The 14,161-nt window shown below is 38.7% G+C and overlaps 1 protein-coding gene across 1 annotated transcript; it reads left to right on the forward strand.

The window, feature by feature from the left end:
* Nucleotides 1-218: 218 nt before the first annotated feature.
* On the forward strand, nucleotides 219-787 carry LOC6738566 (cell wall protein RTB1). Its single transcript, XM_002085335.4, has one exon. The coding sequence runs from the start codon at nucleotides 238-240 to the stop codon at nucleotides 739-741; it is 504 nt and encodes a 167-aa protein (XP_002085371.3). The 5' UTR covers nucleotides 219-237; the 3' UTR covers nucleotides 742-787.
* Nucleotides 788-14,161: the final 13,374 nt, after the last annotated feature.

The following is a 14,161-nucleotide window of genomic DNA, read 5'->3' on the forward strand; positions in this document are numbered from 1 at the left end:
TTGGTACCCGGAATTCCACTGTATATCACAGTGTGTATCACACCGTTCATTGTTCCAATTAAACAATATGCTAAACTTTCCACACAATATTAGCTCTTCCACCAAAGAGCGATTCGTTTATTTACTCGCCATCCAACTGTCTTAGCCCAAGAAGAGTCAGAACAAACACAGATTGGTTGGCTTTGAAGACAAGAGCATTTCGATTTCGACCTATAAAAAGCTGGGTGGACTCGGAAGATGTATAGTGTTCCAGCGACACAGCTCAAGATGTGTTCCAAACTCACCCTTTTCTTGGGGCTAGTGGCCATAATCGCTGCTGTCTATGCTGCCGATGATCCCGCATCGCCGACATCCCCAACATCTCCAACTTCGCCGACTTCTCCAACTTCCCCGACTTCACCAACTTCTCCAACTTCTCCGACATCTCCAACTTCACCAACTTCTCCAACCTCTCCCACATCGCCGACCTCACCAACAACACCGGATGCCACCACTGCCGCCCCCTCTACGGCATCCACTACCACAGAAAAGACTCGCAGGCGCAGACGCAGGCGCAGGATAATCCGAATCCGCAGGTTCAGGAGGGGCAACCGTCGTCGTGGATTCGGTAGACGCAGATTTGGTGGACGCGGATTTCGTGGACGCAGATTCCGCGAAGGCGAATTCGCTGGTCGCCGTTTTGGTGAGGGAAATGTCCGTGAAGTCGTGATCCGTGAGCGTGGATTGGAGCGCATCCTTTAAGATCTATAAGGAAAACATTAATAAAATAAATCAAAATATGAATTAACGGGTTGCCTGTTTGCTATTATTTTTATAAAACTTTATGGTATAGTAGAGCCTATATCTTATTTCATTACAAATAGTTGGAAACTCGTTATCAGAGTTATAACAAAACATTATTAATGAGAAATAGAGCTGTCTGGATAGTTAAAAATTTAGTAGTTCGCAAATTTTGGGCTTAAACCCAACAGTTCACTGAAAACAAACCACGACCGCAAGTTAATTCTGTGTACAATGGAAGCTCTCCAGTTGACTTGTGGGGTGAGATTTAATCAGGCACCAAGGTGCGCTTATTATAAATTAATTTAGCAGTCAGTCAAGTCTGCCGTGCTGCAAACGCGATTAGTTTCGGCCTGGTTAGGCTCAACTTTATGGCCTGGATCTCGGCACAATGCACAAGTTGGTAGACGGAGGGTTCTTTCAGTTCCTGTGCGAAATCCCCACCCAACTTCCCGTCATATTGCCCTTTTGTTCGGTTAGGAAGGCAGGCAGCACACTGCAGCTGCTGTTGCCCCATTAGCTATGCAGCGTCGAAAATTGGCCAAGGACATTACAAGTTTTTGCAGCACAGGGCAAATTTAATTTCGCACGAAAATGGTGATAGATGGGTAGAGATGGTTGGGTATTGCGATCTCTTAAATTTCATTGACAGTGCGCCATTGATGCGCGATTCCTCTTCAGTGCGTCGCCACATTCAATTTGGTTGAGGCTGAATATTTATATCGTTATACGAGTCCTTTTTAAATAATGTATTCCATTTCAGCATTCAACAAGCCCGTCCGGCAACATAAAAAATATCCCTACATAAATAAACGGAGATGACAACTTGACTTGGCCAAGCGTAATCAAATAAATGATGGCCCCACAATATGGAAAAAACCAACCCGAACAATTGGTCCTGTCATATAAAATCAACTTTTCCCTGCCTTTGACTGTCGAATTGCGACTGCAAAAAATTGTGAAAGTTCGATCGAGGGGCTGTACAATTAAATCGGTTTCCAGGGGGGCGGGGCGAACCTGAATTTCTGTTTCTTTTGACAGCGCATTTCATTTCATTCACTTAATCTGACTCGATTGGCGATTGTGACAATTGCATCTCTGATGCCATTTGTTCGCTTTAAATATTTATACATTCTGCGTTGTCTTTACTTCTCAACGAGCATTGTATGTCATAAAATTATTTACAAATTACTAATATCTATTGCCGACCGCCTCATCCTGTAGGACTAATAGACTTGACACTTAAATACCTTATGTTGAATAAAGCCAATAGTGTTCAGATTTTCCTCCATCGATTAAAAACCTTCATTGCGATCTGATTACTGTTAGTATATGTCCTATAATCTCGATCGGTTTAAAATCCAAATATTTCCGATTTTCTTTAAGTCTTGTATTTAGTAAGTAACATTTAATAATAAATAATTGACATATCATGTTTATTAATCTTTAAGCTGAATTAAAAGTCGTGTATAAGCGAATTCTAACATTTCATATTGAATTAAATTTACAATTTTATAGCCAAAAGACAAAATCACTCCCCTAGGATGAAATAAATTCTACGTCTTCCATACTTTTAAACGAATACAGGATACTCATTACATTACGACGATAAAATGTTTAAAATTGTGCAACAAATTGGATTTATGTAAATGCAATCAGTTGATAAAAATTACTTACATTTAAATCATTTTTATTACCTACTCTTATAACTTGTTGAAATCTTATCGTGATCCCATTTCAGCTTTATAGCCGTTTAATCTGTAAGTAATCTTTATTATTATGGACTTAATGGGTATGTTGTAATTTATTTTATATGCATTGCATAATGAAGACGTACACAACTTAATCCTTTAATAGATGAAATCTTAAAGGTGGACTGCAATTTGTAAGCTAAACAAATGTCTATTATAAATTATAACATTGACCGACCAATTTAATTGATTCGAAGCAAATATTACCATGCTTTGTTCATCAGTTTTCTGAGAATGACAGTGGGCGATGGCACTTGACACAGACGTAGAATCGTCTACGTCATTGAGAGTTTTGCATAAACTGTTTGGTTATGCACACAGATGGAAAACCAGAGCAAAACAGGACTCTCTGTGCGTAATTATAGCACAGACGGGGCCAGACACGTGTTCCTTTACCACTGCGAAGGTCCCAGGTGAGACCATAATGAGTGGAGCAGGATTATGCGGAGAGGTGTGGACGAGCCGCACAAGTGTCCTGGTTATCCTCGGCGTCTAATTGTGATGAATCCCCTCAAAGGAATGGAAAATTGCTGCCGGCCTTTTGTGTGGTATTATTATTACAACATTTGGTGAGCTAACACGCCTTAAATAAAGCTTTTGTTCCTAGGAAATGTATCTAAATCAGGTGATGCGACCAGTAAGGATGAAATTATGGAATTTCTTGCCATCTGCGTCACTAATTGACGTCGGCGGCGAATCGCAATTTAAAAATAAGCACTTGTTTGCGAATGCTTGGGTTGGCAATAAGCTGATTGTTTTAAAACAAAGCTTGACCTTGAGTAAAAATTGATTTTCTAACACTTAAGTACGTAGTTTAGTTGGCCCACATATTTTATATACCCAAGGGCAAAACCCTTTTCCGCTACAATATGTGGTCCATTATCTATTAATTAATTCGCCAACGCGTCTCTTACAAATTACGCTGCTTGTTAAACTAACTAATTAAAAGTTTAAGCCCAATGCCCTTTACAGGTAACCAGTTGCTGATTCAAGCTGTCAGATTTGTTTTGTCTATCCTGAATCCCATTAGCTCATACTCCTGGAAGGGACCAGCTGCCTTATCCCTATACGAACCCTTTTCAACACCAAGACATACTGTCAAACATTTCACGGCTGCCAGACAAACATGGATACTTTTGAAAATAAATTCATTTAAACTGCAAACAACTTTATAAATTAATGCAAGGAAGAGCAAAGACCTACTTAAAAGCACGAAGTCTGAAATCAAACAGCGCCTATTAATTTTAAATAATACTTTAAAATGATGTATATAATTGTGTATAGTTGTAAACTTAGCTGAATACGGACATATATTAATATGGCATTAATTGCATTAAAACTGGAGTTTATTAGATCATTTAATTCTTACATTCTAAAGCTAAAACCCAGATATTTTACTACATGATGGTGGTCTTACTCTCAAGCCCATCCATTTCAATTTAGAAATTTAACTCAACTCTATTGCACATCAATCAAAATCAACTCTTGAAATACCCCTTATCGACAGTTGTTATCCTTGTGTTGTGAACCTTACAACACTTTTGATAACAGCACTCCTTCTGTGCAAAATATTTAACAGCTGACTAGCAGTATCCTGTTGCGCTCTTACTCCGAATATTTGGCACTCGCTCTCTCGACTCTCCCGTTGGACCTTCCAGTGTCTCTCACTGGAAAAGCTGTTCCTTTTTTTCGTGGAATAAGAAGCAACGCGCAAACAAAACACAACATGGTCGAAAGCAGATGTTCGATGCGGCATCCCTTTACAACACGTTGAAGTCGCCTCAAAATGTTGAAATATATTGGGGTTGGAGGCAAGAGCCAGCCATAACAAATATTTCCCTACCAGATCGTTGACGTTTATCGCGTCCAAAGTCGCCTTAACCAATTTAATTGTGTTTAATTTATGGGCCAAACTGAAGTCCAACCGGAACGTCTCCGAATCCATACGGTCGTAGGTCCTGAAAAGGGGGTCCTAGGGGGTCCGTATAGGGTCCTGCAAATGGTGCGTGTCCAAATCGCATTTCGAGGGCGAGGCCGGCTAGCTGAGTAAATAAAGGGCAAAATGAAATAAAACAAAATGGAAATGGAAATCGACATAAATAAATTGCTGGGAAAACGGTTTTATCGCCGCCACAGCCTTTGACACTTTCGGATAATGGCGCCCACAACACCCCTCCCGCAAGACCACCCCCTCTCCCAGCTCACGCAAACACACACTCAAAATGATTTAGGTTCAGGGCAAGCCCACATGGCGTATGCGCAATTAAAACACTTGCCCCTGGGCAGAAAAACCTACGCAATTTATTTGCACGAATTCCTTGCCTTCAATTTTTTTTTAACTTATATATGCTTATCAGTCTCTCGTTGTTCTCCTTGTTCAATAGGACATAAATTTTACTTTGGCAGACAGCGAAATACAAGAACAACTAATTTGACAATTGGTTTGTCTGAGAATTTCAATATGTTCCTTTCTCGGAATATAATCGCACTCGTGAGTGGGGTGGCACATTATCATAATTTGGCCTTGACATGCATAAATTCTGACTTCTTGCCAATGTGTGCAAAAAGTTGCCGACAAGAATATTTCTTCAAACCAAGTTTTTTTGGCCGCAAGAAGTTGGCTTACGCATAAAATCTTTTCTGTTGATTTTCTGATAAAGCTTAAACACAAATTGGCTTCGAGAAAAAAAATGGAATGTAATTAAAGAAATATTTTAGGAAATATAAAACAAAATATATATTTAGTTGAATAGGTTAGTTTTAAAACACAGCTGCACCTTTTCCTATGGAAATAATCTGAATAATATCTCCCCTTTGGAATTAAATAAATAAAAAGGTAAAGCGCCAGTTAAGTTGCCACATAAAAATAGTCCTTCTGAAACTGAAATACTCCCTTTTTTCCCCCTGAGCCACTTTAGGCATTTTCCAGTTGGCGCCATCTAATTGTTCCCACTGAGGCTGGCAACTTCTGTTATTAATTTTTATGTTTTTTGTTCCGCTTCTCTGTTTCTGGACCACTTGCATTCACTTTTTTTTTTTTTGGAAACGGTTTTATTCCATGTCCGGCAATCCATTCCGAATGCAAATGAAAATGCTTGCGGCCTGTTTCCGACACTACTATATCCACACTCATGTATCCAATCCAAATCCATGTATATATGTTTATATCTGCACCCATATATATCGTAGCCGCGAACATTGTTTTTCCATTTGTGTGTCGCGTTTTAATTGCAAAGTGAAAGAGGGCCAACTTCACTGTGGCCCCAGCTATTTGGCCCAGATTTGGACGCTTTGCGCCAAAACATGGCCAAAAGCGTGCAAAATAGTCAGCAGATTGGGTGCGTTTTTTTGTGGTCAGCCTCCTATCGCAATTTGTAATAATGCTACGCAGAATTTGTCTGGCTTAAATTGGGGTCCTTCAATTTCAGGGAAACATATTTGCTGAACCTTGCTAATGCTGAAGTTCAATTTCAAATTTCAGTTCGATAAGCCTGTATAATTTAATTAAATTTAATTTTGAATATTAATTATGACAATGCCAATTAATATTAATAAGCACAAATCTAAGTTTTCCTTACTTTGAGAGATCAAAAGCTGTAAATAGGAAAGTCTAAAATATTCCTTAATTCCATTATGTAAGGAAAAACAAGCTTAAATAAGGCGTCAAGTAAAAGTCCACCAAAAACCGTTTGGTAGGAGCCAAAAAAGGCGAAGCATAAAAATCACACACAAAAAGCTCAAACAGCGACGATGAAAAAATCCCGGCAAATATTAAAAGACAGCCTTGAGGACGCTAAAAGTTGTCTTCAAATCCGAAAAAAATGTCAGAGCAGCGAGAGCCGAGAAACATAAACTTAAATTTCATGAGCGATAGATGGTGGAAAATCCCTTTTTCCGCCCGATGAGGGGGTGGACACGCAATGGATATAAATGAAAAAGATAAACCCACTTTATGAATGAATTTTTTATGCGACGTCTTGTCCTTTTGTACGGTTAGACCGTTCCCTCTCCTCACTAAGCATTCAATTTTTATACTCTTGCTAAAAATCAGATGGTGAAATTCCAGGAGAATGTTAGCTCACTTCCACAAACCTAATAGGATTAGGAAAATATAGGAACAGATTAGGAAAGAATTCTGAATAATAATACAACATGTTTCTACATAATATAAATGCAAGCTGCAGATGTAAACAAATAAAATAGTATAAGTTTAAACTGTATTAAAGTTGTTTCATTGGAATTGAGAGGGTATCATCAGATCGGTATTTCTTATAGACACTCTTTCTTCAATATCCTATTTAGAATTATACGGAAGGGCGACGAAGGGGGCGTGGCAGGCGCTAATTCCAGGCAGACACCCAAAGGAGTAGTTAGTCTCAGATAAACGGCGTTTAGAAGAAGACGCCCAGCAGACACTTGACCATGGCCATTGTATTGGCCAAAATGGTGGCATTGTGTGGACGGTGTTTTCACCGCGAGACATTGAGCGCCAATGACCGCAGACTGGTGATTGGCCTTGGCCGCAAATGGCCATAAATCAGCGCCTTTTGGGCTGCAAACTGTAAATCTAATCTGCATCGCTCCAAGCCAGCCATACCCATAACCGATCTCAGTCCCAAGGAGACGGGCAAGAAACGTGATGGGAATATGAAACCATGAGCTCGCAAGTGTTCATAAGTCCTCATGCCCGAGACTCCATATCCTTTCAGTGTGTCCCTGCAATTAGGAGTTGCGTGCTGTCATTTCAATTTGCTTAAATCAACATTTAGTCGAGTTTTTCTGGTTAACTGCTTATCGCCGAGAGCGCTGAACCAAGTGTGTAAATGAAAATTGGCCAATAAAATAAGCTAACTGCATTTGCGTGACACTCATGTTGAGTGGCAGCCAGTGGGTGTTTCGGGGTAAAATTGTTAAAAGGGTCGGGAAATTGGAACGTTGCAATGGGCTAAAGCTCAAAGGATTACATACAAGGTGGAAGCTAATAGTACAACTTTATGGAGGCATTCACCAATGATTTGGTCTTAACATAATATATTAATAATATTAAAATAGTTACAAAGTTTTGGGTTTCTAAGTACTCATCATATAACAAACGAAAAGTGAGTGGTAGCAAGCTCTTATAACATGTTCATTAAAAGCCGCTGGTTATGTTTTTGAATTGTTATAAATATATATTATAATATGTTTAATTGAAAATATTTTCTTGAAATCCCAAATTAAATTCAATACTGAAGAGCCGATTTTTCTCAATTTGACGCGCAAAATGGCGCCACAAAAACGATTGTCAACTAGTTGCCCATTTTGCTGGGCCCCTCGAAATCCAAGGCGTAATAAAACTTAATCAAGTTTGACACAAAAGGGGCTCTCTGAAAACTTTCGGCCAAGTTCGGATTGTTCGAATTCAGTTAGCTGTCGCTTCAGTGGCAAATCCACGGATGAGTGATACCCCGCCCCAATCATTGTTTATTTTGCATATCATTTGAGATGAAATTCCAATTTATCTGGGAAATTTCCTCCGACTAGCTGCAGAACAAACAGCAGTTTGAAATTTCAATTCCGTCATGGATTTCGCACATATGAATTTTCAAAATTACCTGTATCACATTGATTGAATTCCATCTAGAGGGGCCTGCGAGGTGGCGACATTGTCAGAGCCTTTGATTGATGGCTTAGTCGTGGAGCGACCTTCACGCTTCGGGCTTCCACGTGTTGTTGCCGACAGGTGTGTTTACCTGCCCCTGATTGATGGCCAGTGGTCAGATTTGCACTTCAAGATCAATAAACTGTTGAAACGAGCACTTCGTTAGCGGGTCTGGTCTGTGATTCCATCCTTCCCTGTCACGTCGCTGAACCCTGACGGATTTGAAAATTCGGGTTCACTGAACTGGCAACAAAGTTTTCGTCTGCCAGACGACACTCACTGTGCTAATTAACCAGAGAAAGGTTGCTCCTTCGGTTTGGGTTTCCTCGTTGTGTATCCTTGTCATGTGTAACAGGTGTGAAATGTCTCCGGTTTCTTCAGTTTGAGTGCGTGCCAGAAAAGTTTGGGAATTTTGATGAATGAATTGGCAATTATATGCGGGCATTTTTCGGGCAAGTTCAGTGATTTGGAAATGTTTGATACTGAATTCCGCATGAAATATAAAAATAAATTGCAGATGAATGCGATTTTTCATTTCACGAAAAGTTTTCCTCTCAATAAATTCTTTAGATCGATGTAAGCGTGTTTTACATGCATTGCTGATTTTGAGTTATTGAAAGGGAAAAATAATTTAAGCGTTATAATATTTCTAAAATTAACAAACCAATATAGATAAAAGGCAATATAAAAGGATTGAGCCATATTTAATATTCCCTATAGAAATTTATATATCCTAATATCGAAATCATAATAATTAAAATATATTAAATCGTGAAAAAAGCAATCGTGATTAAGGATGTGATTTAACACTTTTCGGTTTATTCGTCTTATTTTAAATCAAGTCTGAAAGAATGTTCCATGAATGATATCATCCATCCATAATTATAATTTTTAATGATCATTAAGGGAAATGGCGCATTCAGGTTAATTGTAGCGTCTCATTCTTTTGGTTTTGGATAACAAAACAATTTGAAAACTAATTTGAGCGGAAAGAAAATCGAGCTGTACTCAAACAGAAGATAATCCCCGCACTTCTCAAATTTTCCGCTATCGCGACACGGCGCGTGTTGAAAAATCAACGGAGAAGACGAAGACAAATTTTTGCGTTTATTGCTTATATTAAATGTTTACACTCGAACGGGTATCGGCAAACAGGAAGGCAACAATAACAGCAACGTAAACTCGATTATGATAACAAGGCAGCTGCCGAGCTCGGAATTTGGTCCTTGGACTCCTTAACCTTTTTCCCAGGAATCCCGATGCCCGGACTCTCAAGTGTTGGGCACTGAGTCTTTGAGTTCGACGCACGTGCAGCGGATGTAGCCACTTGTATGTCAGAGCATTCCATTTCTGAGCTCCTCATTCATGACCATTTCCCCCCTTACTCACAACATAATTCTGTGGTTCCTCCCTTTTTTTTGCCTGACCTCTGTCCTAATGGAAGCAGAAAATTCTGTCGAAATTTGCCTCTCCTCAGGGCCAAAAAGATATGCTGAGGTGGAAGGCCAAAAACACGCACGTGTGCAAAATGCTTTAAAATTCTTACCTAATTACGGTGTTGGTAACAGCTGGTATTTTGTTTCAGTTAAGGGTCTTAATTCAGAATGTTTAGAGAGCTTCTCTAACATTTTGTGTAATGCACAAGCGATAAGTGTCACATATTATTATATTTATCTTCTTTATAGGATATTTTTTAAATACTTGATCAAAGATCTCATTTATATTAAAATGCCACAACGTTTATTTAGTTCACCACATTCTATTAAATCCAATTACTGCCATTAAAGCCAGCTTTTGTTCCCATTAAATTGATTAACCAAAAACCACTGAAATCAGAAAACATTTCTGGGAATCAGCCTTTGCTAGACATTTTCCTTGAAGAGCCAGTGGAAAGCACAAATTGAAAGGTCTGTGCTAATCGCACTCAAATCGAACCAACCGAATGCCCCATTCCCAACTTACACAAAGCCCCCTATTGTTTGCTAATTAATCAAAACAAACGCATTTTCGTGCCATGTGTTTGTTCACTGTGTAGTGCACAAAGGAATTGGGGTACACTAAGAGGTTTATTTAAATGATTCTCTCATTATTTACCATTTACAACTATTGACCAAAAATAGTTATTAGATCTTAAAAGGCTTGAGCTTTTTACGGTATTCCAATTCTTTAAGAAGACTCCTACTAATTCACAGAACATACATGTATTTAAATTGTAAATAAATTATTGTTATAATTCAATTCAAATGGTAAGGTAGTACATTAATGTTGCTTTTTAATATATTTGTTAATTTAATACAAAAATAATTTTTAAGCTTTGAAAGCCTTATTATTTTTCTCAGTGAAAGCCAAACTAACCTTAAGTTAGTAAAGCATCGTAGATATAATAGAAATCGGTCCACGGTCTTCGGAGGAGTGGCGCAAAGTACGACCTCGTCTGCTCCGCAACCACTTGAGTTGTTTGCTCCGGCGGTTTCCCTCAGCTTTGGGGGTTCCTCCAGGCGCCGGCAATGTCGGTCCCACCCCTCATCCGCCCCGGTATCCGTCTGCATCTCCGCCCATATCCCTATCTCTATCAACGGTACGGTTCAATGAGTCGGCGGCGGTCAGGCGAATATCGAGCGAAACACTTCTAGAGACATTCATTAGGAGCCTGCCCAGAAATTCGGGTCTCGATACTCGGCGTGGGCGTGGTCGCATTTAAATTCTGACATGTGAGATGCGAAGGATTTGGAGACGGGTTCATGTGGAGACGGCAGGGAACTCAAAGCGCGTGTTTCATCCCGTAAGGCAGCGAATGGAATTGAAAATTAAATGACACTTCATTATATGGCGAAGAGGCTGGCAGCACGTGGCATTAAGGATATCCCATAATTGCTGGCTTTGAAGTCAAACTAGAGACTGACAAGGAAATTAAATCATAAATCAAAATTCGCTGATATTGAAAAGAAAAATTAGTGAGATTAAAGAAAAATATTATGTATATTTATATATTTTAATGTACCTTGCTTTAATATCCTTTTGTATTTCATTTTCCCCAATGAGCCCCGTTGTTCGCAGTAGTTTACAAAAATAACCTTCATCCTTAAAAAATGCCAGGCGAATAACTCTCGGACAAATCAGGGGCATGTCAATCAACAAAGCCCGACCATCTGCCCAGAGGAATGTCCTTCAAGTCCATTGATTCCCATCGCCCGAATCGAGGCGAAGCACCTTCATCTTTACGCTCTTCTGGCCCCCATCATTTTGATTATGTTCACTTTAATTGCTTTGCTGGGCTTTTCATCATTTCCCTCTGTAATTGCCTAATGTCCATCAATGTAAGCCCCTTCAAAGGCAGGACAGCAAAAAAGAAACACACCCAGGGCCAAATAATTACAAGCAAACGGATACCAAATCGAGTGTCACTCAAACGGGACTTAGTTTTTTGATGGGACTTTGTGTGATTGTCTTCAAGATTGCATCATGGACAGAATAGCAATCATTAGTAAAACATTACCTATTGATGCTTAATATAATTTGATTTGATTTTTTTTAGTATAGATTACACATATTGTTGTGTTTAAAAATCAAAGATTTTTGAAAATTAATAAACCAAAATACCAGCCCAAAGAATTTAATTTAATCTTAACGGGGCATGAAGAAATTTGCATTGCTTTCGAAAAAAAATCAACGTGACTCCTTTGAAAAAGTTTCACCTGCGAAGTCAGTCATCTGGGTTATCCTTCCTGCACCGCACCACGCCCCATTTGCGGTGGGTGCCATGGAAGCTTCGTTCATATCCTTCCAAATGGCAGGAGCAGGCCCATCTTCCGTTGGCCCACAAAGAAATAAGCCATGTCCCCAGCAAAAAGACGTGAGAGCGTTCACATAACAAGAAGAAAGCGGCTTATGGAGAACGTACTAGCCTTGGTAGCAAGATATTGCTTTTTTCGTGTGTGCCCCAATGTGAAAAATGTTCACAATACACATGCTCAACATCCTCAGAACGAGGAGCTTTTAGCCAGACCGGGAAAGGTGTTTATCAAAGAGATTTCACTCCTTTGACTTGGCAATGAGGTGGGTCCATGGACGTCGGATTGCAATAAAGTCGTAAATTTCCATCGATTTGCATACATCTGAACTGAAATCGAAAGCGTTCTATGTGTGATGCAAATTGCTAAAAAATATGTATGTAGCAAAGCGCTTTCTGTGCACATTGCACAATTCGCTTAATTGGCTTTATGTAATTCTTCGACTGTTTGTTGGCAGCATTTTTGCGGTTGCGGCAAACAAGGAAAAACCCTATATATTAAATCGATTTGGTATTGCTGATGATGCGAACAAAAGTAAAAACCAATTAAATGCACTCAGTTGTGAAATAGAAACAAAAAGTATCACAGTCCACAATTGACAGTAATTTAGGGACTATTCAGCTGACACCTTTTTTTAGCGCATGTCGGTTAACCACAAAGCGACTATGTTTTTTGTTTCGCGGTCCCCAAGGACCTCATGAAATATCCGGTCAGGGACACAGGCATTGTTCGGCAATAACAATAATATTCATCGGTGGCAAAGATAAGCAATTCGTTTGTCCTAGCAAATCAATAATGTTTATTGTTATATAAAAATAGCATAGTTCTAAGAATAAGAAATAATTGCAATTAACAGTTACTGGTAGTTATAATTAAATAGATTGTATGCCTTACTACTCTTGCTATAATTACATAGGATATGTGTTAATTAGTTATAATTACGTTGATTATTTATTTCAAAACACGCTAGGTCGTATATACAAATTGAGTTATTAGCAGGTCGAAAGTGCGACTGCTAAGTAGATTAAAAATTGATCGGATGTAATGTGAACTGTGAGCGAAATTAAATTATGCAAATTAGGACGAAGGCAGCTCAGTTTGTGATAAAAACTTAAGCTTACACTAAACTTAAACTTACACACATGTTTAAAGAAACATAATTTTCACAGATCAGTTAGAAGCTCAACTAATAAGTTATTAAAATGAATTAAAAAATAACATGCCCTTCTGAAACTGATTAAAGTAATTTAAAAATGCTCATTTTATTCACTTGCTTCTAAATTGCAAATTACAAACGGTATGCACTCGAAGCAAAAACGTATTTATATAATTTTTAAAATAAACATTTTTCTATAATTAAGATCAACAGAGACAAAGGCACGTGTTTGCTTTCAACTTCGTTTCGCCTGCGCCCCAAGGTCAAATCCACCTGCCACGCCTCCTTTTGTGCACCTGAAATGCTGGCGGGGCGGAGATACGGAAAATGGATGGTAGGAGGTACTATGCCTGAGGCGAGGAAAACCGCACGCGGAAAAACAATCAAGTCGTTGGTGACCTGACCCCCACACACGCACACATACCAACGCACAAAGGCACCCACACGCAGCCACTCAGCACGTTGATGCGAACTGTTTATCTGTAAATATAAGCTGCATGTGCACGTGTGAGGACACCAGAAACAGAAACAGATACAGATACTTATTCGGATACAGATACTAATACAGATACAAGTGCTGATACAGATATGAGTACAAAAGGCATTGCCGTGGAGACCCCTACGCAAATAAGTGCTCATACTGCACGAAACAGTTTCATTTTTTAAATGAAAAATTTATTACATTTAAGTTTCTATAATATTATCTTAGAATCAAAATAGAAAATTGAGTAAATGAGCAAAGTAAGTAATGAGCAAAATAAGTAAGTAAGCAAAGTAAAGCAAAATGCTTTCCCATATTTAAGTCTCCTAAATAGAATGCCACTCAGTATGTAAGATTTTAATTGATTTTATTTCAGTTGATTTATCTGCAGTAATATAGAATATTTTATTTGACTTTTAAGTAATTTTTTAAATTACTAAAAAAAGGAATTTGAAAACCGAATTTTAAGACTGAAAATAATTAGACGAACATTTTGCACTGACTTCAAACATTCATTAATTTATTAGGCACATGTAATACACATTTAGTTATTCTCTTTGT

Source organism: Drosophila simulans, chromosome 3L (genome assembly GCF_016746395.2).
Source record: "Drosophila simulans strain w501 chromosome 3L, Prin_Dsim_3.1, whole genome shotgun sequence".
Taxonomy (NCBI): Eukaryota; Metazoa; Arthropoda; class Insecta; order Diptera; family Drosophilidae; genus Drosophila; species Drosophila simulans.